The sequence below is a fragment of the Columba livia genome, chromosome 19, assembly GCF_036013475.1.
Source record: "Columba livia isolate bColLiv1 breed racing homer chromosome 19, bColLiv1.pat.W.v2, whole genome shotgun sequence".
NCBI lineage: Eukaryota > Metazoa > Chordata > Aves > Columbiformes > Columbidae > Columba > Columba livia.
Genome location: NC_088620.1, coordinates 1,494,011 through 1,520,075, shown reverse-complemented (window position 1 = coordinate 1,520,075; position 26,065 = coordinate 1,494,011). Strand labels below are relative to the sequence as shown.

At 43.1% G+C, this 26,065-nt stretch overlaps 1 protein-coding gene across 15 annotated transcripts in view; it reads right to left on the bottom strand.

Annotated features, from left to right (window-relative positions):
- Positions 1-26,065, bottom strand: part of DENND1A (DENN domain containing 1A) — a 137,571-nt gene that overhangs the window by 6,496 nt on the left and 105,010 nt on the right. For 4 of the 15 annotated variants that reach the window (XM_065035433.1, XM_065035438.1, XM_065035439.1 and 1 more), the window contains 8 exons: positions 24,180-24,281; positions 23,547-23,634; positions 22,933-22,973; positions 21,148-21,219; positions 19,993-20,049; positions 16,639-16,857; positions 7,488-7,547; positions 3,285-3,373 (listed from right to left, as the gene is read on the bottom strand). In XM_065035433.1, the coding sequence (XP_064891505.1) occupies positions 3,285-3,373; positions 7,488-7,547; positions 16,639-16,857; positions 19,993-20,049; positions 21,148-21,219; positions 22,933-22,973; positions 23,547-23,634; positions 24,180-24,281 (728 nt within the window). The remainder of the gene's footprint in view (positions 1-3,284; positions 3,374-7,487; positions 7,548-16,638; positions 16,858-19,992; positions 20,050-21,147; positions 21,220-22,932; positions 22,974-23,546; positions 23,635-24,179; positions 24,282-26,065) is intronic. The other 11 variants (XM_065035442.1, XM_065035437.1, XM_065035445.1 and 8 more) reach the window with 5 other exon arrangements.

The following is a 26,065-nucleotide window of genomic DNA, read 5'->3' as shown; positions in this document are numbered from 1 at the left end:
CTATGCATTTGTTATCAGTGGCCTGGAATAAAAACCCTTTCAGATGAAAACTTAAAATCAGAAGTGCCTCTGGAAACACACATGAGCTGTAATTAAAAAAAATACATATATTTTTAAAGCAAACAACAAAACATACAAAAACCCCTAAAAAGTCCAACAAGAACGTATTAGTCATCTTTATTTTATACCCAGAGGTCAGATCTCCAGGATTTGTTCTTGTACCTAATGAAGACAAGGCTTACATTTGTAGGGAATATAAAACTAACAGTGCATGGCCATATAGGTCTGGGTAAACATCCACTGGTTGAGGGATAAAAGAAAAATAAACCTTGCTGATTTTATGAATACTTTTTTCTATTATTTATTGTAGCTACCAGTTGCTTCACTTTGTTTTAACCAAAACCCCAGTAAATTACTCTTTTCTGCATAAAGCAGAAGCTCCTAACATCCACTGTTTCCACTTGCTGATACACTAAAGGTTTGGTAACTCCACATAACAAATATTTGGGTGCAGTTGCCCTTAAAATGCTGCCTGCGACACCTTTTGTTTGCTGACTCTGCTAAATTCAAACGCATTGCCTGTCTGTGTGCACATATTAAATCAACCAGGGACAAACTATGAAGAAATAAGATTGGATCTTGCTGGCTAGATCATCAGTTGCACTTCAGTGCAGTCAGTGCAAAGAAGATTAAATGTACAGCAAGTTAATACACACCAGGTTGGTTGCTCCTTAAATGAAAGAGGGATCTCATAATTAGAAAAAGGAAAGCAGTTTCACTGCCGGTGTGCTCTGCAGTACGAGATTTTGGTCCAAGATAAGGGATGAACAATCTAAACCTGTCCAAGTTTAAATTTCTCATTAGCTGGAGGCAGCGGAATGCAGCAGCAGCGCCGGGTCCTCGTTAACCCGCGCGGGCCCGGCGCCGCGGGCTGCACCCGGCGCTCCCGGTCGCACAAAGAGCCGGGAGCGGGCGGGTCACGGCGGCTCCGGCAGCGCCGCAGCCTGCCAGCCAACGGGAGAAACGGGAAGAAAGGACGTGTCCGTCACAGCCCCAGCCCTCATCATCTCCACATGGCTGCGCCGCTCCTGCCTCCCTAATCTCCGCGCCAGTTCCCATGCAGATGACTTGCTGATCTCTTTCTAATGTTTAGTTTAACATGTCTCCGGTTAGCACCAGCATGTGACAGTGCTGACAGCCGCGGCTGTTCCTTTTTAAATATCATGTCAGAAACACGGCGCAATAAAGCTGGGGATGCGCTCCATGGCTCTGCGCTCCATTATGATAGTGTGGGGTTCTTTTTAATGAGGAAGATCTGCATCTCGGGAGCTTTTTTCATGTGTCAGGATGCACGGACAAATCAGCAGCACATCACACTGCCCAAAAATGAAATGCTGACAAATGTAGATATTTCAAATTTAATTGACACCTAAATGTACTTGAGATAGAAAAAATACATACGGAAAATGTGAGCGCAGGGTATGGGAATTAATAAGGAGAATTCAGTAATAATTTTAAAAGAGATTTTAGTTATGAGAAATTGTGTATTTTATTAACTGCGTTGCTTTTTCCTGTTAAAGAAATGATGGTACAAAGGGGTTCTATGGATTTCTTGTCATTACTCTCCTAAAAAGAGCTTCCAAAATTTGAGGGAGGATTTTTTAAATCAATGTATTTTTTTGAAGAATCGCCGTACAGCAGCTCTAGGGAACGAAGGAATTTGTCCCTCTCAGACGGTGAAATGAAGAAAATGAGAGACTTGCATGCGGGGGCTTTTTCTTGCCCGTATGAGACAGGAGACTCGGGACTGCGGGGACCCGGTAACTATTCTGCACAAACCCAGACCTGTCACTGAGCTCCTTCCTGCACCCGAGCCCGAGTGAACAAAAGCACTAAAATATCTATTGGATTCTTAACGTGTTGCTTCGTATACGATGAATATTCAGAGGAGCAGAATATTTCCACAAAGACATTAGCATAAAGGATATTTTAAATTAAAACAACAACAAAAATACTTGTATCACAAGTCATCCAAACAGCTAACAAAACCAACCGCTTGTGATCACCACACCCCGTCAAGGCGGGTAACTAATTGCTTTATAGTTTTTATGAACTTTTGACAAATTTTGTAGAGAGCTGGAAATATCAACAAAGAGTTGAAAGTGGGAACAAGGTGGGTGACACCTCTGCCTGCTTCATACAAAACACACATATCCTACATCCTTCTACATATTCTACATCCTTCATACAAAACACACATAATGATTTAACTATCCTTCATCTACACAGAGTGAGCCATCATATTAAATATTACCAAAAAACTTCTTTCAAAAATTCCTCTGACCCCCGTGCAGGGACAGCTCCCACCCTGTAACAGCACAAGCCCCTTTACAGCAGTTGCCATCCACCCCACAAGAGGGCAACCAAATTCCACTGTAAAATGGATAAGCCATCTAGCATGTCCAAGTGACGCCGTTTCAGCCGGCAGCCACAACATCTCCCCGTTCTAGAGTGCCTGGAAAAGCCAACCATGCACTTCACTTCTGGGGGTGGCGGAGACCCAACCTCCTCCTCTTTTTTCCTCTTGAACGGTCATGACAGGGAACTGATGCACAGGTGGGAAAACGGTGTGTTTAGAGAAAACAACCATTTTTCTCTTTACGGGACTGTACCATCTTGAGATACACCCAACATCCTGCAACTTTGGGCACGAGCTAAAGTATCTCACTGTACTGACACAGCCGCCACAGGCTGGGATGTAAATAACTCAGTGGCCCTGCCATAAGCAATGACGTTGTGCTGCAGGTAGAGACGAACGACAAGGGACAGATGAGGTCAATGTGACCATCCTGTGGCCCCTGAGTCCTGTGTGCAGCCCCGGGGTGACCCACCCGCACTGGGCACCAGGACAACTGTTCAGGACAGCACCAACGATGCTGCACGTCCACCAGTTCAGTCCCTCCCGGCAACAACGGCGGATTTGCAGGGATGTGGCTAACAATTCCATTTAACGCACGGTTCAAAACAAAACAACGAAGAAAGGAACAAGCCTCCAGAACCTGAAAGCTTTCACTGAACAGCCTGATCAAATTATATTTAACCTGGCAAACCAGAATTTTCCAGTAAGTAAACTTTGGTTTCTTGAAAAAAAATCGTACCAAATTTTTGTTAGTTAAAAAATCACTTCCATCTGTAGTATTTTTAACTTTTTCTTTGGCTAGGTCCCGTCTGAACGCGCCGTTCGTCAGCACAAGGAGAGAGAAGCAGAGCAGCGAAGTACTCACTGTTCTGGACTAGACACCGAAGTCCGCCGTCCTTCCACAGCAATGTTGCTCTTGGGTCTCTTAACAACATGAGGTCTTGGTGGGCGAACCTATTACATACACACACACAAGACGGTTCAGCAAATACTTCAAACTGATCAAACAACAGACACACATAACAAAATATGCATATTTCCAGTGTCCTGTTTGGTACAGACTAAATTTCTGATAAAAGATTCCCCAAATGTGAGCTTCCCCTTGTACAGTCAGTTGTAAATCCTGTGTGTTGCTGTACATCAGATTGGAAAGAGGAGTTTGGCACTGACATAATGATCTTTTTGTCCACTTGTTCACCAGAACCCAACTTCTCAAGTCAATGTTATGTTATGTGAGTGTCTCTTTTGTTGTCTGTAACAAAATCCAAAGCTTTTCCATATAAGATGATGTCGCTGCCAATCCAATCTCAAATACCATTTCCATCATCTTCTAATGTTCAGAAATCGAGCTTAATCTACTTGCATTAACTCCACAAGCAAACAAGCTTTACTTCATGGAAAGGAATAAGCACATCTGATCCCTACCCAGGCAAAGCTTGTCCATGTGCCCGCGCTAGCAAGTGATCCTGGTGACGGACCGATCCCTTTGGGTCAAATGTGAACCAACACGTTCAGCATCAGGGTTGGACAGTATGAACAAGCTTTTCATTTTTATTAAGAAAGTACTAGCTTACCTGAGCAGGAATCTGATTTGCTGGCTTAGCTGAACGCCAGATTCAACAGAAATGCCCCAAACCCTCAAAGTTTGGAATCTAACTCAACTTCTGACCTGCCTGAGCTTGTGCTCCCTTAACAGCCCCAACACGAGCAGCTGTTAGAGGCCAACAACCCAAGTGCTCTTTGGATGAGGAATGAATTTGTTTGCAATGATAAAACAGATGTAGATTTCCCCCACCGCTATACGTTTTTGCTTATTTACTTATTTTTAACCTTTATTTGTTGGGTGGTGAGGTGTTTCCAGGTTCTTTTTTTTCCCCCCCAGGCACAAAAACCTCAAGTTTCTTGCCAGGAAAAGCCACTGAACTGTGTGCAGTGTGTCTGCACTACACAGCAGTATGCAGAAGATAGTAGCATGATTATTGCATTGAATTTTCATTTCAAAGGAAATGGTGTACAGCAGATATGATGAAGAAACCCAGAGATGTATCGCCACTATTTCTTAGGAAAAAGGGCTTATAAAAAGGTCAGATGTTAAGGTCTTGAAGATCAGTCCCCACACAAGGCTGCTCCCCTCTACAATAAAGACGGCTTAAGAATGTGAATTTATGGCAGGAATGGAAGGATTAAGTTTGTGGCAACTTCAACTGAACTTGCAACGTGGTGAAACATGGGGAAAAGAACAACAGAGCTAATTAGACGAGCTGAGCTGTCAGAGTGCGGCAGAATGGCTCGGTGCCAACAAACAAAAGGAATGGGCTGGCAATCAGCAGGATCGATGAAGAATACTGCTTCATTAGGGCTGATAAAACAGAGAGTGCGTGCGAGATGGGGGGAGAGAAGCAAGAGGAATGGGGGGAGAAGAGAGCGAGAAAGAGAAAGAGAAAAAGAGAGGAAGGAAGAAAGCAAGCTGTTTAATTAAATCTGAGCTGGAAGATGATGTGTAAAGCTGGCTTGTCATCATGCTGTGAACACTTTCACCTTTGGGGTGGTTCCCTGGGGGAGTGATGGTGATGAGGGAGAGAGATGAGAGTTTGGGATGGCTCCAGGGGCCCCCAGCCCAGGGAAGTGCAGGGTGACACGCCAAGCAGGATTTAGAGCATTGTTCGTGGGGGACTGCAGGGAAAAACCAGGAATCAAGCCAATTCCTTGCTGGATTTTGAGCCTTATGAAGCCAAACAGGCAAGGTTAAATGCTTATCAAATGCAAAAGTATGAACAAAATCCAATTACATGAGCACAGAGCCAAAAGAATAAAGGTAAACATCCAGTACAGAGGGTTAAATGTGCTTATTACTGTCCCCATCATCTTTATGGATAATTATTATATTTTAACTTTTTCTAATTGAATGAAGTTTCCAAACAGCCACTATTAATCCAAACAAATCTCTATTAATTATAACCAACAGCCCTCCCTCTTTCATAATACCACCACAACTCATTTCCAAAACAGCAGAATGTAAAGAACATATATGTTCTGCTTCCTTAACTTTGCTTTGGTCTGTGTTTTTGTTTTTATTATTAGCACTGACTCATACTGGAAGGACCAGTGCCCATGGAATGCTCCTCGTAACAGATATAACCTGAAAACAGTAAGTATTTCTCAGGCATTCCGGTATCACGTGGAACTGGTTGGAAGAGCAGAGGAACCCGGTCTCTGCTTTCAGGGCTTGCTGAACAGGCGAGAATAAACCACTTGCCGATACCCACCTCTGTAATATATGCCAAGACTCAGAGAGGGAAAAAGCAGCCTGCACAAAGTATTATTTACACACACAAAAATGTGTTTCAACTATTAAAAGCAAAATAACAGTTATGAACAACAACAAATTTATGTATATTTGGTACAAGCATATTTTGGGGAGTGATTATAATAATTTACATTTATCTTGAATTTCCTCTTGATGAATGAAGCATTTCTGTTCCACTTATTGACACAGCTAGATGAATGCAACAGGAGCTTTTATTATTACATTTCCAACCTTTTATCCATCACATCAGGAGCAAAGACAGTTGACACAAACACATTACAGTGAGGACTATTAATGCACTACAGCTGGGAGATTAAACAGTCTTAGCAAGACTTTGATGTAATAAATTACTCCATCTGAACAAGACTGTTTAGCAACTTTCGCAGAGGGGAATGGCACCGTGCCCTCCCTTAGAGAGGGAACGGCACTGTGCTGCCAAACACACCGCGGCCTGGGGAGCACGAACCGCACGGGACCCGGGAAAGTTTGTTCCTGGCGTAACGTAGCTGAGAGGGTCTCCCATAGCAATGACATTTAACAGAACACATATAATCAATGCTACCTTTTAAACACAGAAAACACAAATCTTCAGAGCGAGACTCTGTTAGGCTAAACACCCAGAGTTAAAAAGAGGGAGGAGTAGAAACACATGCTATTGAAATGTAACACCAACATGCACGAAGACCAAAAGTTAACACACACCCAAGTGCACTTGTTAACCAGTTGCCTGCTCATTCGAAACACATTTTTGATAAGTTTTAGCAAGATTAGATTTGAAAACTTGCATCTCTCTCTTATGCACATACATGTCTGTATAAGGAAGCAAGGAGCAAGATGTATTTGCCTTGTGGGGGGATTATATTAATAAAGCAAAAGTCTTGCATGGAAATAAATATCTTCCAAGACTGTTGCAAAAACAACACCCCTTTGAACTGATACCACTCTCCTGTACTGCTGAAAAAAATCATCACTGGTACAGGTCCAGCAGAGTCTCCAGTTTTCAAGCCATCTGGCATAGTTAATACATCACACTTGTCCAAGGGTGAGTGTTTTGAAGGAAAAGCTGCCGAGATAAGGTACGCCGGCCTAAGGCAGTGCAGGTATTGCACCAAGAATGACTTCTGGGTAGTTCTCCTGCGCAAGTCACTTCCTCTGGCCAACATGCTGTACCTACATCTTCTGTACTCTCTAATTACACAGACTCCCAGCTTGTATTTTAAATGAACATAGAGTATATATGTATATCATCCATAATGTGGTACTAACGTTCTACTGCCCAAATATAGACTTTGCTTTCTTCTTGTGTATTCACTCATCTGTTCCACAGAGAAAAATTCAGTCTCTCAAATTAATTTAAAGCATAACTTGCAGGGAATAAATACCTTCTCTTCAGACTTCTGCTTCCTTTTGTATTTGAGTTTAGTGCAAGTCTTCAAAAGCTCACTGGCTAAAAACTTATGCCAGCCTAGCAAGAGTTTTTGTGTAAGGATTCACCGCAAAAGTGAAAACAAATGTTGCAAGAGCAGCATCAGTTACCTGCAGAACTGACGAAAAGCTGCAGAACTTGTCAAAGAAAAGCAGAACAAATGCAGGTCCCAGGGCTGTGCCGCAGCAAAGAAGAAGGGAGTTTAGGAGCACAATTCACACATCGCTTTTTTGCACAGTTTGACAGTCTAAACTACCGAGGTTTAGTAATGCTACTCAGAGCGTAGTTCGGGCAGTGTTAAGCTGTGGCAGTGAAACAAACTACCAGCTACTCACGGGCCTGGACGAACGCTGCAGCTTGGGAGGTGGTGGCCGGGGCGGACGGAGTCTTTGCTGCTGTATCAAAGTGGAAACTAAATTAAATAGTCACCTACACGAAAACACCGCTGGTTTTGTGGCAAAAGCAGTATGAGTGGACGACAACGTGTGATTTACCTTAACTTCATACTCACCTCACAAAACACATTCTTCTTCCCCCAGTGACAAATCTCATGAGCTACAAAATCCCACAACAGGAAAGGCAGCTGCACCGGCCTGCTGCCACAGCCCAGCCCTCAGCCAGAAAACCAAACCTTACACAGATGACTGCATTTCTCTCCAAAAAGATTCCAGATTCATATCGCAGGAGTTGTTAACTTCCGAGGAGCACGGTCTTTAGATCGACAGCCACCCTCTCTCAACTCCCCTCGCGCTGTGTAACAGTACAGCGCCGGCCCACCCTATTGCACGCCATTTTCATTCTCTTCTGGATCTCTGTGCTGAGAGCACAATCTTAAAACACGTTTAACCTCTGTTACATGACGCAGCATACTTCTTTTCTATTATGTTTCAGAACCATAAAGGAACACCTGAAAAATCTGAAATTTGCACTTTTCTACCTACTTAAAAAGACATTCACGTGCTACCTAGCGACTTCCACAAAGTATCTGATGATGCAGAAAAACAAGATGCAATGTTTTTTGTTGTGGGTTGGTTTCTTTTTCAAATCTTTTATGCCTTCTGCATCCGTCTGGCTGAAATCGGTGCTGCGACGCGTAGGAAACAACAGGCGTGGGGCAGGGAGGAGCGGCTGACGTGGAGCCCACCAGCAGACAACAGTTATTTGCCCTTTACCAGAGCTTAATTTTTAATGTTGATGTTAAGATCTGTCACCAGCATGGGATAAGCAAGTATATTCAAACTATATGAAGACCATATTTACAGGAAAAGCCAGGGATTTGAAGTTAATTTGTTAATGCAGCAAAATACGCTGTTTCTAAAAGGTCAGTAGGGGAAGTTGTGTTGGAATATCAGCTTAATTACCGTGCTGGAAGGACCAACGGGCGCACAGCAGCGCGGCCACGCTGCTAAAAGCTGCTAAATTGCTATTTGAGGTATGTTCCTAAATGTATGTACTACAGGTTTTCCAATGAAGGGAAGAAATGTCTAAATTAGCACTTTCTTAGCAAGAGCTGTTTACCAGCATACCTTCCTACGCCAGATATCCTCTTAATTGTCTCGTTCTAAATAATTTTGAGGCAACAAGACAGAAAATTTGCACAAAGCCAATTTTATGACTGCAGACCTGGCACTGTTTTACTAATTATCAGACGAGTGATTTTAAGCTATGAGATGCTGCAGGAAGAAAAACCCTACACTCACTTTTACACTGTAAAAATGCTATTGAAAAATTATAGATGTCACATCTTGTAAGGTGGCTATTATATATCCAAGGGACTTTCACAATACAGTTATTTATGGGTTTTACCCTAGAGAAAACATTACAAAAAGCTCATTTTTGGTCTGCAAGGTAACAGCTTGTGAGCAAAATATTACCCCAAACTAATTGTGAATGTCTGTTGAGATTTTCTTTAAGTGGTATTCAAAACAGAGCCTTTATGAGTAAATTAGAGGTGCTATTTCATTTGCGGCAACAAGTGCAACGAGAAAAAAAAGCACAAACATAACTAGATGAGAACTGGTTTGTCAGTACACACAGAAGTGTTTCTCTTTCTCAATTAGTACTAAGGGGTTTTTCTAATTATTTCCTTTTTTACATGAATATCTTATTTCCTTCAGAAATTCAGGAGGGGTTTCAAAACTGCCGGTGCGTTTTAAAGACAATGAGACATGGGAGAGCTGCCCAGCCCTGAATGAGCCCGTGTTAAACACATCGGGCTGCAAGAGACCTGCAGTGCTGACTTTGGCGAATATGCTGGACCGCAACTGAACGCTCGATGAAAAATATAAAAAGGAGAAAATAACAACACCGAAAAATGTATGGTACCTAAAAAGATTCAGTGCAGAAACAGATGGAAGCTATGAGGCAGCTGTTTTATTGTCCATCCAGACCCCCGCACGCGCACACACGACTTTTTACATACTCCCATATGCACAGCTTGCAAACCAGGATGACAAGGACAGCGTATGCTTTAGAGCGTATAGTTTAAATTTACATTCTGAAATACTTCAACAGAAATCTGCTGGGTCCTGTGATAAAGACACCTCCGTGTTTTAAGGGAGGCCTCATTCTTCAAGCCGCATTTGTAGACTGGGAAGGTAGAATGAATCTGGCAAAAATGCAGGAAAGCCTGTAGCTGTGCCAAAAATGCATGAATGGGACAGAGACTGCCACAATTAAACACTCTGATTAGTTTCATGAGGGGAAAAAAGGACTCTCTCCTTACCTTTCTAACTGGAAATCTTCCATTACATTAATAGAGAAGTAGGCAGCAAGAGAAGGAAATCAAAGGTATGTGCCTAAAAGCTCCTGTTTCCCATAATACTGAACAAGGATCTTTATTTCAGGCGTCTGAATCCTATCTGGTGCCATGGTATACTGCCCAAGATGTGTACATCCATCCCAATGGCACTGAGAGAATGCTGAGGATGAGATGGGTACCTTTTCTGTGTGAGCAGACGGACACGTGCCGGCCAGGCCCACAGGAGCGTGTGTTCTCACCTGATGTTGATGGGAAGAATGTCACGTGGCAGCAGTTAATTTGTAATGGTAGCTGTGGTTTAAAGACCTGCCAAGACTTCTGATTACTTCCCAGCTCTGGTGACAGGAAAGTTCATACACGAACACGCGGTACAAAACCCACAAAAGATAGTATCAATGCAATTTGAGATTGTGACCACTTAACTCTTCTGTTTCACTTTTTACCCATTTTACCTGCACTCCTTGTTCCTTAGGGTAACCACTGGTGACTTAGTACTATTTTGGTTATTTCTTTGATATTTTGTCACCTCCTTTGCACCTTATCTTTTGCACCAGATTTCTCCTGGACCCTGCAATAGCAGCAGAACCCCACACTGACAAGGACCAAGCCTCAGTGCTCGATGGACAACTCAGTGAGTACACAGGGATGTTCACGGTACTAAGGCTCATCCAGCACCTGGAAAATAACGTATCCCGTGGACTCCGCATTGCATGATACGCCTCAGCCGGAAAGCAGCACAACTTTCATTCAGAAAGGGAGTAAAATTGCGATGGTCTGTTACATTAGTGCATGATGAAAGGACCATGAAAGAAAAGTCCCTAACTCATTGAACCATGCCCTCTCTGGATTACCGGCAAAGCAGCAACAAAGAGTTTTTCCAGAACCTTTCACAGAGATAAAACGAGGAAGGGTTTCAGAGAGAACCTCACTGAGATTATGTTCAAATTTCCAAAATAGTCTACCAAAATGGGGTGTATTTTGCAGTGGCTAGTTTTCATTCTGCCCGTTTCTCAACATACATGGATGGAGAGACATGTTGCAAAAAATCCCAGACCCCAGGAATATATTTATCCCCATGTGTTAACGTCTATCCATCTACTATCTCAGCAGAGTTTAAAATCACAGCTAATAGGTTAACAACTGTTTTTCTTCTGCTTCAAATGAAGAATATCAGAAAGCTGGGGGAATATTCGGCTTCCCAATTTGTTCTGACTGCTCAGTGCTACCTGCAATGTCTGTTTGACAGGACTGACATTTTGTACCGCTGTGAGATGGGAAAACGTGTGACATTTTTATTCATGGTGGCGTACGCCCTTGTAATGATCAGCCCTGGTCGATGTGCTTACTGCAGCAGCCCCGAGCCCTCGGAGAACAAACAAGAACCGAAGGTGCCAGCAGTTCGGCTGCCTTATTAAACACCACCAGGATTCTAACGAAGAGCAACTGCTGGAAAATCTCACTGTCAAATCCTCAAGGACATTGTCAACATGGAACTAACTACATATATTTTTCATTTAAAGTAGTGGAAAATCCAGCAATGCAGTGTTAAATATAAAGAAAAAAGCCACGTTATTTTGTGTGTGTTTTCTTTTTTAACTGGTCATTTTGTCAGCTTTGCATTGGGCTTTCTGTGGGCCAGATACTGGAATTCAAATCAAGGAGATCATGCAACCCACGTGATTCAAAATGTTGGAAAATGGACACATCCCTTATTATCTTTTAACAGCTATTCCTCTCCAGTAAGCAGCATATTTGTACAGGAAGAAAAAGGAAAAAAGAGAAGAGATGGTCTCTCACTTAAAGAGTTCTATAAACAGCAATGACTATCTGCTTCTCTCGGCTCCATCATTCACCGAGGCAGGCTGCGTAATGAGGGGCTACTCCTCCGCACACGCTCAGGACGCGGCTCCTGTCTCTGCGGCACGGCACTCGCAACCGTTTTACTGGGTATTCATCAGTCCGGTTCTGAAGGGCAAATCCAAAAAACGCCTGGCCAAACAAGCAACCACAGTGGGGTTAGCAGTTAGAAGAATCATATGTTTCACATACTCTCCCTTTAATCTTCTGGTTTAATCCAGGGGCCCAGAGGTCATTTCAGACAGTTCTGGCCTTACTGCACGTATCAGCTTCATAAGTAATACATAAGAAGCTTCTGGATGCTGATCTACATTGATAGACTAAGCAAGTCATCCATAAGACCCTCTGAGCTTTTCTCAGGTTGTCAATCTAGATGATTTGGTTAGCCTTGTATGTACTGATGTATTTATTTTATATGTATTATTTATAAAGCACAATTCTTCCTCCACACGCCAGCAGTGATGGACCAAGATACTCTCTACGAGATATTTATGGGTCCTTCAGCATAACAGGACTAACAAGGAGATTCTGCAGATATGTTCCAGCTGCTATTGCTTGTCACAGAGCCATAGGAGGTCAGCTCAACCACAATATTTTCTCCATACATCCAAGTGTTATGGCATCTGACTCTCACGTACCCAGGGCAGTAAATTTATTCTGAACATCCCTGTTTAAGAAGCGCTTGAAATGCCAAGACAGTTGGAAAACACTAAAAGCCATATCCCAGAATGTGCTTTTTCATGGGCGAACACATCTGCTGGGTGCGGGACTGCAGCCACATTATCCTCCTGCAAAGCATGAATTCCTCCATAGCATGTGCTGCATACACACCACATCGCTGTAGGAGCTGAAGAAGACGTAGCTGTCTCATTAGAAAATGCTGGCAAGTGAGTGCAGGAGAGGCAGTAACCCCTGGGTATGCTCTGCGGGTGGTGCACGTCTTCCTAAAGCAAGCACCAGGTCTCACTTGTCAAATATTTACACGCATGACAAGAGTGCAAGCCTTTAGTTAGAGAACTCCTATCCCATGGATTGCCATTTCTGCAAATCTTGCACACCACAAAGCAGGATTTCAAACACATGCGTTATTTTCTTGTCCATTGACATTGTTTTTACTCCCCTGACTAAGAACACTGTCCCCATGGAACCTGACGGGACATTTGAGCTGCCTCAAGCAGCCATTAGATGGACAAGTGCTTCTGGGCCAATACACTCGCCTTTTTTGCAAGGTGACTTTTACTGAGCAACCGTGAATTTCTTTCTGAAATAAACAGTCAAAGAAAGGGATGAGAAGAAATGAGGGTAGAAAATACGCTTTCTGAAGACAAAATAATTTTAAAGAACTAGGCTTATACCTTTGCTACATCCACAAAGAATCTAATGGAGAGAGGGAGGAAACTCCATGTGGCTCAACAGAAAGGAACGGGGAGATCATATAGCTTGTCAGTGGGGCAGAGTGGAATGGAAGCTCATTTTCGTAATGAAGGTACCTCTATTGTCAGAACGGTTCAGAGTGGCAAGAGCAGGAGGCCAGCTTTGCAAGCACAGCACACTGTTGCATGAATATTGGAAAATGAACTTGTTTTCCCCTTTCCCCTTTGGTTTCTACCCCAGTGCCACACAATGCCTGCTGTGATCCAGGGGAATCTGCTATTGTTCCAGCTCACCTGGGTGTGAAGGGAGTCACAGGGTCTGGCGCAGGAGCCTTCCTCCCACCCCGCAGATAATCCCTCCCGCTGCCGCCGCTGCCTCAGCACCCGCTCCGCATTTCTGGAATGCAGCCGGCTGGGTTTCTCCCCATCTTCCCTCTGACCTCTTAATGCCAGTTAATCTTCTGGAAGAAGAAACCTGCCCTACAAAGCAGAGCTGTTTGTTCTGCATGTCTAAGTGCAGATCATGAATGGAAAAAATGAACATGTTTATTTAGACCAAGTAACCAAAACATCAATAAGCTGGCAATTTCCGTTTTATGGCCCGCGAAAGTTTAACAGCAGCAAGAATCAGCTGGGAAGAGAACCTGGACAAGTCTTTTCACAGTCAGATAAACTGCTTTAGTACATGAATAGATTTTCCATTTGTTTCACAGTTATTTACATTAGCACCCAGAGTACTTTTTTTTGTGGCATACAGGCAACTTATGAACGTTCATGTTTGTTTTGGGTACAGAGCTACTAAGAACTCGTCAACCAACACACTTCTGAAATCAGACAAAATCGACCTGCAATCCAGATCAGCTGGTGAAAACCACAAAGCGGAGCAGATCCGAGGCTGCTGCCCCCTGCGCGCTGTGCGCCCCGAGCGCCGCCGCCCGCCACCACCACCCACCCTTGGCCACGGCAGCCAGCGCCCAGAGACGAGGCTAAACCCCTCCTTTTCCTGTCAGCCAGAGCCTCCCCAGTGTCTTAGCACTACAGAACGCACTGTTAAAACAACTCCAGGAAAAGCAACCCTCTCAAGCACTGCCCGATAACCAGTCACCAGGATGAGCTACAACGCCACTGAATCCCATACAGTCAGATAATTGCTGCTAAATTTTTGTGAACAATCAGCTGAGGTGCTATACATATAGAGACATTTTAAGATATTTCACTGATATTTTTTGCAGCCTAACGACTGCAGATCCACAACTGTATTTGGAAAAGCTAGAAAGTACCTCACTCTAGGGTGAGAGATAATGAGTTAAAATTAAAGGTTGCTGCTGGCTGGCTAGCCCATCCCCCGTTAGCTAATCTGTCATGTAATGAAGAGAAGCACCCAGCACAGGACAGCTAGCTGCCGGCTCACTTACAGCGAGCTGATTAAGAATGTTCAACCAACAGCAGACTGCAGACCTTTCCAACGAAAATAAATAGACTGTATGCAAATGTGTTTGTCACTTTGACAGCATGTCTCAATTAAAGCATCTCGCTGCCGTGGGTAGGCTCTCACTGCAGCGCCACGGCCCAGCCGCACTGCATTACTGATACGCGGGGCTTGACCCTCATCCGCATGCATGCATTTTAAAAAAGTCTGCCTTTCCCATATACACCAGCATAATACCAGCAGACACAGAAAGCAAGTGACAATGAGAAAAAAAGCCTCTTTCATCCTCTTCAGTTTATAAGAACTGTGAATGCACAAACAGCCCTTATTTCAGAGTTCTTGTGGCTTTTTAATTGTTCCCACCTACTGTATTCTAGACAGAGTTAAAAGTGACACTAAAATCTCTCCCTTTAATCACTAGTTAGGAGCCATTTCCCATTTAAACAGTAAATCTTGCTGCCTTTTTCCTCCCCAAAGCCTTAATTTATATTTCATAAACCTGAACATCATTTCCTCTTGACTCAAAGCAGGATTTAATTTTCGTTTTGGCATTGGGCTAGCAGGAAGGAAGGAGCGGGAAGGGACAAAGGCTGCGGAGAGCGCTGCACCTGCTGAGCGGCAGCAGCAACGGGACGTGCTGCCAGAGCAGCGGCCAGCAGCCAGCCCTCGGCCGCGGCCAGCGGGGCAGGAAAGCCCACGGGTGTTTCTTCCGACACACAGAATATGATCGTTAAAAATCTGAAAGTGACCGTTAAAAAACCTCGTGCATTTAAATCTGCACTTTCCACTCGATTATATACTTCATTAATCGACCAAAATGTTTGAACCACCCATCCTTCATAAAAATGTAAAGGGAAAGAATGGAAGTATAGCGTATCTGGGTTTCTGACTGCTTTCCATGAAATGCCATTTTCCTGCTAGAGCTGGATGGCTACATTTCTCCATTAGCCCCAGCTCCTCTCAACTGTACTGGCACAGAAAGCAAGTGAAAAATAACCCCCTACTCAAATATTTAATTGGAAGAGAAACTGTTCTAAGAAAAAGTCTCCAAGAATTTACACTGAGCACAGTGGTGAAAGTTCTGAAAGAAACACGGCTAATTCTGAAGTGATACAGCCAACGCTGCTCTGAGCAATGGCTGTATCTCGTGTAGCGCTAATACCCGAACAGCCAATGCAGTGACAACCACAAGCTCCTATTCATAGACACTCCTCTAAAAACCTGGTTTGCTTCACCTGTTTGAATTCCCACTTACTTTAAAATTGTTTTAAAATTACACTGTGTTTCCTTAGACAAAATCAGGTATTCACTCCTGTTTTCTGATCATAATACTGTAAAAAACAGATACAGAGAAAGGAGAACTGTGAGCAGAAATAATGTTGGTTTTTGAGTCAGGCTACACTTAATGGGGAACACCGGCAAACTCAGAGAAAATGCTGTGTGTTTTTCCATGGAGAAAAAAATCACAGCAACTACATTTTCTAAATAATTAGCTCTTAAAAACCCCACATGACCAAACTCCCTCCTCTGCAGACATATCAAAAGAAGCAGAACAGTAACTAATGTGTATAGCTCAGTTGTCAATACTGAAGTGCAGAGTACACTAATAAGCTATTGATTTTTTCCATCTTAGTTCATCGCATTTAATTTTCAGAGAAGATAAAATGCTTTAATAGTTGGATGTTCCATATTGACACTAATGATCTGGTTAGGTAACAGAGGACATTTTAAATGATACATCCTCAGTCCTGAGGGCTATAGCACTTTGCCTGCTAAAAGAACAGCCAAACAGTTTATAAAATTGCTATAATGATCATGCTTCCCTCTTGCCATTCTCTTAGAATATTTTCCTCAAAATCATCATGTGAACAAAAGGCGTCAGTAAACCCCAGAAAAAATATGGTCTTTAAAATCTTTAAATAGATACAACAGAAATAAATCTATAACAACATAATTCATTTGCAAAAAAATATAATGGAACAATTGGTATATCCGTTATTGTGACTTTTCTCTGAACTATTTTTGCAGAGTCACACAACTGAAAGCAACGGAACGCTAAGACATACCTGACCAAAATGTACGGTGATTGGTCTTCTGTCTTCTCTTAATTTAGGGTCCTTTTTGTCCACCAGTGGCGACGGCGCCGTCCTCGGCAGCGGCTCCTCCGGCACCGAACAGCCGTTCTCGGCGATGTCCTGCGCGGGACGACAAGGTGAGCGGCAGCGCCAGGAACGCTCTGGATCGAGGGCAAGGGGCACAAAGGACGCACTAGAGGGTAATGCTGACTAACAATTTGGGTGTTAGGGAGAAAAAAGGTACGGAAAGAAAACATCATTACAATAAAACATTTTGTCATACTTTGTCAATCAGAGCTTGTACACAACCACTCTCTCCTCCTAATCCCAGTGCTGGATGCAAAGAGACACGTTCAATAAAATGTCTGACTTAACCATGCAAAAGCCAGGAAATATATAGGGAGAAAAAAACCCCATAGCTCGACATTTTTATTCTAGGAACAAATTCAGCAGAAACCTAGGGACATGGCTACTCTGCTTTGTGCAAGCCTAAATAAAAACAGTCGTTTTATTTACATACTGCACAGAATTATCTGTAGCAGAACAATTGCTTGTGGAAGTGGTGAGGAGAGATGAAACTTGCAGCGTAGTTAACTTTGCATTTTGAGTCTGTGTGTACGGACCATGCCTTGGGGAGACTGTAAAACAAACTGCCGGGCAGGATGCTTTTTTGGTTTGCTTTGCTTTTGCCATTAGTCCTCAGCTTCAGAAGTGACCCATCAACCGAGGCTGAACAACTTGGCAGGAGTACGTATGGTATATGTAACACAGGTTTTGAAAAAGACAAAGGCATGCAGACATAAGGAATCGGAGAAGGAGAAAAGAGTTTGAAAGTCAGTTAAGAAATAGTCCGGAACGCAGTGGGCCCCAAACCTTACATCTCTTTGCAACAATGTCAAGGAAATAATGCCTGGTAAATATAGAGAGAAACCTGCACACACTGTGGCTCTGCAAGACTGACCCAAGGCGGCTGCTGCCCCAGCCACCGCTTTGATTGCGGACCTTTGACTTGCCCCCTCCAGCTCCCGCCTCGCCGAGGCACAATAATGAGACATGGAAGCTGATGGCCAATTAGAAACGGTTCCTTTGGACACGGGCTGACCTCATGTGTTTAGGTCAAATGAAACAACAAGCTGGATGGACTTTCTAAGGGGCTTTGTCTGCTCCACAGAGAAGCTGAGAGACCTTTTTAGATCCAGCTGGTAGAGCCATGGTTCACCAATATGGGCACGAGGATCGTTGGGAAAATTAACAACTTGTTAAGGTCAAACTAGAGAGAAAAACTTTTTCCTCCCCCCGTGCTGCAGCTGCACAATGCTGCCTTGTCTTTAGAAACACTCCACAAAGTGCACGAATTAGTGACAAAGAGCCCTAAAACAACAACGAAACTTGTAAGGTTCTGTCCAAGCCAAACTCCGAAACAGCAACAAGTTACCAAGGGACCTGGTCCGTTTTGGAATCACATAATACACGGCAGCAATGTACATATATACTGTTCTGGAATGTAACAACACTAAGTACCAACTTTATTTACCTATTTCTGTACAAGTATGCCCACGCTAAATGCGCCCAGCAGATGGAAAGAGCGCTGCGCCCAACACCTGACCGTCCAGCTGGAATCTTTACTGCCTGTTTTATTTTAAAGGAGGAACTTCAGTGAATGAGTAAGATGTATATTTACAGATATGTAAAGTTTACCCTGTAAACTGAATAAGGGTTTACTCTGTTTAAACTCACATTAGTCCATTTTCTAGGGATCTTTTGCAATGGACGACAAATTCTGTCTATTAGAAGAGCAAAAAACACATCCCAGAATGTCTAAAAGGATACTTCAGGTTATTTTATAAACCTCGATGAGTTGTGTCCAGCTCTACTGATAATAAAGCACTGACAACAGCCCACTGGTAACACACATTAACTGGAGCCACACAGGGCTCTAGTAGGTAAAATAATGTTGAATACATTAATGCCAAATGCCCAACCACTTAGATAAATTGTCTTATGCAGAAGCTTTCAGTAAGTTACATTCTCCTTACTGAAAGTTGAGGACGGTACCATTCATATTCCTCCTTCTTCCTCATTCTATGTAGTTAAGCTTCAAACAAGGCAACAGCAGAGTGACTTGACCACCATGGTCCATTTGTGAAATGGAAAAGCAGCCTCAACCAAAAAGAAAAAAAAAAGAAAGAAAAAGAAAAAAGGAAGAAAAAAGTACCGTCTCAGATATAAAATAAAGCTGCCATGCTGTATCTATTAACAATTATTTGCTTTCACTCATAAGAATCCTCTGAAAACTATTTCTGTTGCTTTGAAATACTGTACCACAAATGAACAAGGGATGGAAATAGAGCCCCATTCAATCTCGACTATCATATTAAAGAAGGACCTTACACACACCACAGTGACCTCTCAACAGGTCAATCCTGCATTTCCCATTTGCAATTCAAACCCAAGACTGGAGCAGACCAAGGGCAAAATGGGCTCTTGATTATATTTAAGAGGTCAGCATTGCTATGCAGAGTTGGAGGAAGCAGACCTCGAGCTTTATTGCATTTTTAAATTCCAGTTTGTACAGAAGCTGCTCATATTTGGTGGCGAAAACTGGAAAAGGGATGTTTATATCTGACTTTTCCTTTCCAGCGGCCCACACACGTTTTGTATTAATAATGGAAAATAATATGTTAAAATGCAGCAGATAGTAAGTTCAGTTTAAAAAGAACCTGAGGTTACCCTTAGAAGATGAAAGACTAGCATCTCAAGTTTGGCAAAAATTCTTGGAATGGAACCATTTACAACCAAACAAAGACAGATCTGGAGAACAACAAACAGTCTGAGAATTTCTTCTGCAATAATTCAAACTTAAAATGAACACCAGCTCTACATATTTCACTTCCTTTATGCCTAAACGTCGCAGCAGACACTCGTGAAACACATAAATCCTTTTCCCAGTGACCGACACCATATTATTTTCCTGAGAGATGACAGTGAAAATAACAACAATTCAGCATTTGCACCAAGTTCCCTGCCATTGCTGCAGGACAATCTCCCTGCTCCCACGGAGTCCCGTCCGCAGCGCACAAAGGACAGGACAGGGACCGCTCCAAACACAGCACTCCATTTTCTGGCTTTTGTGCGTTTAAGTCAGAGCCTTAATGTCTTTGGAGACAGGGTTTTTTTGCCTGTGAATATTTATAACAGTGTGAAAAATCCAGGACAGCTGGTAATGCATTTTGAAGTGTGCTAACAACACTCTATCAAACAGCTTCCTATTGATCGCATAATGCTTTTTGTGGCTAAGTATTTCATACATGGTGCTTATACATTTTGAATAAGAACTTCAAGTACCTTTTGCTTCAAGCGGTTTTTCACTTCTTTTATTCCCATTTTTGCGTGATCTTTTGCCTGCATGAAAAATTAATTTAAGTTAAAATCCCCTTCTATTTCCAGCAGCGACAACGCTGGATTTCAGTGCGTCAAGGTTCACCTTCTCCAGTTACTAAAAACAGCAAGGAAACAACTGTAACAGGATACCCAAAACATATTAAAACAAATAGCAAGCTAAAAAGCCCAAAGAAAGCAAACCACCACCCCCGACACACAAACCCGGCGGCTGCAAAACTGGGCTTTCTTTGTTTCAAAGCCCTGTTCAGCCTTCATCCCTTCCCGTTCCACACCTCTCACTGTTCATCTCTGCTCTAAGGGAACCACCACCAGCACCAGAAGCCTGCGGACCTGCCCCTCGCGGGGCTCTGGCTGCACTGCACTCGGGACCGTTCATCTCTGCCTAATCCGCCTAATCTCTGCCTAATCTCTGCCTGGCTGCGGGAAGGCAGGAGAAAATCAAAGTTGGAATAGTTATCTCAGTGCTTTCTGTAGCATTATTTCCTAAAATGGAGCTGATATTAAATCCTTGCTTGTTTCTCTGTTGTTTTATCTTGCACAGGGAAGCTGGCAGCCATACATGATAACACAGCAACATACGAGCTGTTTGTTAACAGAACGGGAAACATTTTCATTTAAAGAATAACTCAGTAAGCTGGGCTCTAAATAAGCAGGTATAAGAAATCTCAAGGGAAAATTAACTGACATTTAGAAAAGATGGAAACAATTTGGAAAATGAGAGGATTCCCTTATTTCGATGAAGCTGCAAGCAGAGAAACCCGAGGTAACAATGACTTCCAACAGAGTAATGATGAGATGGTAGAGCTGCTTAGCAGAGCATATAGGCACCATTTCCCAGAAATAGGTCTGTGTAATAAATAGAATTTATCATCTATACTTTCAAAAGAAATCACAAGTTCCCCTTCTCCTCTGCATTTCAATTATGATTAAGTTTCGAAATGACTTTTGCATTTAAATTTGAAATTTAGATGAATGTGTATTTGAAGTAATTTTGTGAGTCCAATAAAAATGAATTCAGGTCTTGAGTTTCATTGGGAAGGTTAAACCAGAATTGTAATTAGACTCTTATCTCAGTAGTAAGCCAGTATTGATACTTACAAACTTATAGACAGTCTTCATGGCAGGGTTAGCCTTGGTCTTTACTGTATTTAAAATGGCTCCACTTCCTTTCTATAATTATAGTAACAATAGAACAAATGTTATCAAAGCTCTTTAAAGCAAACAGCAATCTAAAATCCACCATTCTTAACTTAAAATAACAAAGCATTAACTATTCTTATTAGCAGAGCTGTGCACAAAAATGGTAAATGTAAGGAAAAAGAACACAGGGAAAAACATATTCAATGTTTCTCAGGTTTTGCAGAGGAACCCCAATTCTGTTTAACTCTGCAGTCTGCAAATGAAAAATGTCAGGGGCTCCTAATGCAGAGAGCCCTTGTCCCCCAGGAGGCCCCCGAGTGCCCTGCGGCTGGTCCCTCACCCTCCAGCACGTCCTGTACACGGCACTGGAATCCCACCTGAGTTTACAACACAAGCGTCCCAGCAAACACTCAGTGTGAGGCAGAAAATTCCGGTTCAGCAAAGCTTGTACGCTCAATCTGAACAAGATCTTCCTTGATCTTCCTTTTCATGATCCCATAACACTATCTATTAAAAACATGCTGCCTTTTTAAAGATCTAAGTAGTTGAAAAAGGGATAAATTGAGGGAAAATGAAATCTAACTCCAGTCATAAACATTAATTTGGGAAAATCTGAACTGCATGTGGTGAACATAGCAAAAGTCATAAGACAGAATAATCTGCTCGTCTGGTCAGAGTTTTACACATCTTCACACACCATTGACTGCTGCTGTACAGCACCCTGTTTGATACATACAGGAGATGGGGAAAATCCAAGGAACAAAATCTTAGAAATCTCTTATTTCAGTGCAAAATTGTATTTCCAGAGATCACAGAACCGCAGAATGTCAGGGATTGGAAGGGCCCTGGAAAGCTCATCCAGTGCAATCCCCCCATGGAGCAGGAACACCCAGATGAGGTTACACAGGAAGGTGTCCAGGCGGGTTGGAATGTCTGCACAGAAGGAGACTCCACAACCCCCTGGGCAGCCTGGGCCAGGCTCTGCCACCCTCACCAGGAACAAGTTTCTTCTCAAATTTAAGTGGAACCTCTTGTGTTCCAGTTTGAACCCATTACCCCTTGTCCTATCATTGGTTGCCAGCAAGAAGAGCCTGGCTCCATCCTCATGGCACTCACCCTTTAGATATCTGTAAACATGAATGACTCCCCCCTCAGTCTCCTCTTGTCCAGCTCCAGAGCCCCAGCTCCCTCAGCCTTTCCTCACACGGGAGATGCTCCACTCCCTTCAGCATTTTGGTGGCTGCGCTGGACTCTCTGCAGCAGTTCCCTGTCCTGCTGGAACTGAGGGGCCACAACTGGACACAATATTCCAGGTGTGGTCTCCCCAGGGCAGAGCAGAGGGGCAGGAGAACCTCTCTGACCTACTGACCACCCCCTTCTAACCCACCCCAGGTACCATTGGCTTCCTGGCCACAAGGGCCCAGTGCTGGCTCATGGTCACCCTGCTGTCCCCAGGACCCCCAGGTCCCTTTTCCCCACACTCCTCTCTAATACGTCATTCCCCAATTATACTGTCTCTAAGACATTAAAAGTGGGATTCAAAAACTAGAGAGCTCTGGTGTTTTTTTATAGTGTATTTTTAATTCTGCTCTTCATCTGAAGATCGCATTAGTTTTGCCCAACCCAACCGGTCCCAGCCCCAGCCTGTGGGCAGTGTCAGTGATGCTGTGAGGACGGAGCTCACAGAGCTGCCCCGTGGGCAGCAAGAATTCCAAGGGCTGCTGGGAGAATATTGTGACTTACCCTGACTGTAGAGAGCCACTGGTGGTACAACTTGTCACTACCTAGAGAGAATCACAAAAACAAACCATCTGTAACTCTGTGCCAAACAGAAAACAGGCTGGAAATGTGAAGTGTAGCGCTCGGTGGTTCTGGGAGTAGGAAGAGTCCAGAAACAGAAGAGGACAACCATCCTTTTAATGGGAACACAACCAAAAATTGATGATCTACCATTTTTCTTTTACTTGCTATGAGGCATTTCTATTTCATCTGGGTTGTCTTTAAGACATTTGTGAACACCAAGTGTTTTAAGATTGCTAAAAGACACTAAGGTGATCCTGGGTAAAGCCAGGGTCTTTTAGTATCCCCCATTACAAGAACTCTTTTAGTTGCACTTTAGCCAAGGGGTAAAGCTGAGGTTTTGTAAGACTGAAAAGACTTTGTTCAGACTACAATACATTACTCAAAGTTATTAACAAGAGGAAAGAACAAAAATTTAAGACACTTCAAGCTACAGGGATCAATGCAGCCTCAGTTATTTAGGTGAGTAACCACACTGACCCCTTACATCATGACAGCCCACAAACAGTAAGTCAAGAACAGTGTCTGAAATGACTTTAAAATAGTGTATTTCTTACCTGCATATTCTCCCATATTTATCTCTTCTTCAAAAACATCACTGAAGCCCTCTCCAGAGTTCAGAAGATCCAGACGGCCATCAATGAACTACATCAGGGTTAGAAGAGTATAAACACATCAACCACCTCATCCTTTATCTTTTCCAAAGGACTTTACTCTGCGTTTGCTAGAATAACCTCAATGTTATCAGGAAGTGACTTTAAAGAGAATGAAAATACAACCAAAACTGGCAAAACGTTTACCAATGCAAAAAGGTAATGCTGCTTCACTGCAAAAACAGCGTGTGTTTGTCTACACATATATGTTTTCAGCTTCCCTGAAGCAGTCATATAATGTTTAAACAGTAATATGCTTTCTGTACAAAGCTTACAGGACATGTATTGGGTCTAAGTATGTTCAGATCAGAACTGAGCACAGAGACCTTCGGGGGGAAAAACCATACAGCTCTTCAACTCCGGAAAGCCTTATCACCCGCACCTGAGCCAAGCCGGCCAGCGGGAATTAAGGTGCTGCACTACATGAATGCTCCTCATTATGTGGCTGACTGACCAAGGAATATAGAAACAGCCTTCAAAAAACCCAACTGCATTGTTAAAGAATCTGATTCTACGTTAGAGCAATTAAGGCAGTACCTGCTTAAAGAGCTGGAGCTGAATGGCGTTCTGGAGAAACTGCCTCATGACAGCAGAGCGGTGGGACACGAACGTCTCCTCACAAAAAGTGATGGGTTCACCCTGCGGAGGTCAGAGCATTCAACACGGAAAAGCTTTGTCAGAATCCATCTGAATCCACTCTCTGCATTTTATCTACTTCCTTCCAAAATAGAGAGACAAATAAAGTATGCCTTACGCAACATAGAGTAAACTGTAGTTTATTTCCAGGTTCCAATCATGCGACTGAGAAACAGGTCAGAATCTACAGACTGTGTATCGTTAAAATGAACCACATTTGCTTTACGCACATTTCGCTAATGTTGGTGAAGGAGCTTTCACCATCCAAAAAGGTAATTTTATTTAATGTCCCCAAAATATGACACGCCGTCATCCAAATCCGGTATATTCTGCTTATCTGCAGTTAACCTGCACAAACAAGGCAGGAATGTCTGTGCTGTTCAGAAGGAACAGATTCCATATACTGAATGAGGGAAATTTCCCTTTTTCACAACCTTGTTGGCAAAAGACAGAAATTGTTTTGCAGCTCTACTTTTATCTTATTTTAATGAGTTATGTTCATGCTGAAGTCTGCTGTGCATCTGCCACGAGGGCACGAATTTCCTCCACACTTCAATCTACAAATACTCAGTGTAGCAAGCAGATATTTTTATTGAATTAAAAACAAGAAAGTAACAAACAATGATAAAATTATACTGATATGGAGGCTTTTTCATACTCAAAATATATTTGGACTCTTCATCTGTTGAGTGTTTAAAATCAATATTAGATAGAAAAAACCCTTAAAGCACTCCCTTTAAAAGGGTGGTATCATTCTGAGAGCTTTTTATATTAGCAGTATCATTTATCATTGGCTGTGTAAAGTCGCAATAACAGGGCCACTAAAAGCACTGTGCTAAAAACCCCATGGCACAGCATTGCCTCGAGCATGGCCGTTTTTCCACACCAATTTCTGAAGCCACTGTGTGGCCCAGGACCTCTAACACCCAACCCACACTAAAGGGACACTGCGTCAAACTGATGACTCTTAAAATCCAGTGGTATTCACCATCTTACTGAGTTCACAATCGACTCAACTCCCTCATTGACACGTTGCCCAAGGTCCGATGGACCCCACAGCTGGTTCCGTCCCTGGACGTCACCGACCTCGCCAGCAGAACCAGACCGTGCAAACAGTTCTACAGATTTTTTATGCAATTTATGAGGCAAGTGAAGGAATGTTTGGTTTCAAATAATCAGGCTGTAGTAATAAAATTCTTCCTGGCCCCCAGTGAATGTAACAACCAGGATCACCAAGATGATACACCACTTAGTAAGAGAAGGTCTCAGGAGACACCAAATCCATCTGTTGTATGGAAACTGCAGCAACAGCCACTTTCCCAGCAGGGCCTGGGAAACGGCACAGCAAACAACAGGGGGCAACCTCTACTTGACCAGCAGGAAAAAGGCTTTCCCACCAAATTCTGCTACCAGAACGTAATAAAAGATGTCTGAAAAACATTTGCGTCTGAGATAGATACAAACTGAAGTGTGAAAAGAGCTGGGAGCAATACATGTAGAGAAGTGTAGATTAGTCTGTGATCAGAGAAGTTGCTCACCAGAAAACAGTTCAAAGGAAACAAGCAGCCCTTCCTACAAACTTCGTGAATCAAAAATTTCTCCCATGGCCAGCGAAGAGTATGAACATTGTGGAAAGAACCAGGTCCTGCCAAACCGAACGCTCCTCTGCCGCACTGCACGTCCAGCACAGCGAGAGCAGCTGCTCTGGCCGCCGCGCTGCGCACCATTGCTGCCAACGGGAGCCCGGCAGTACGATCGTCTTAACACGCTGCCTTCCCAAAGTACTA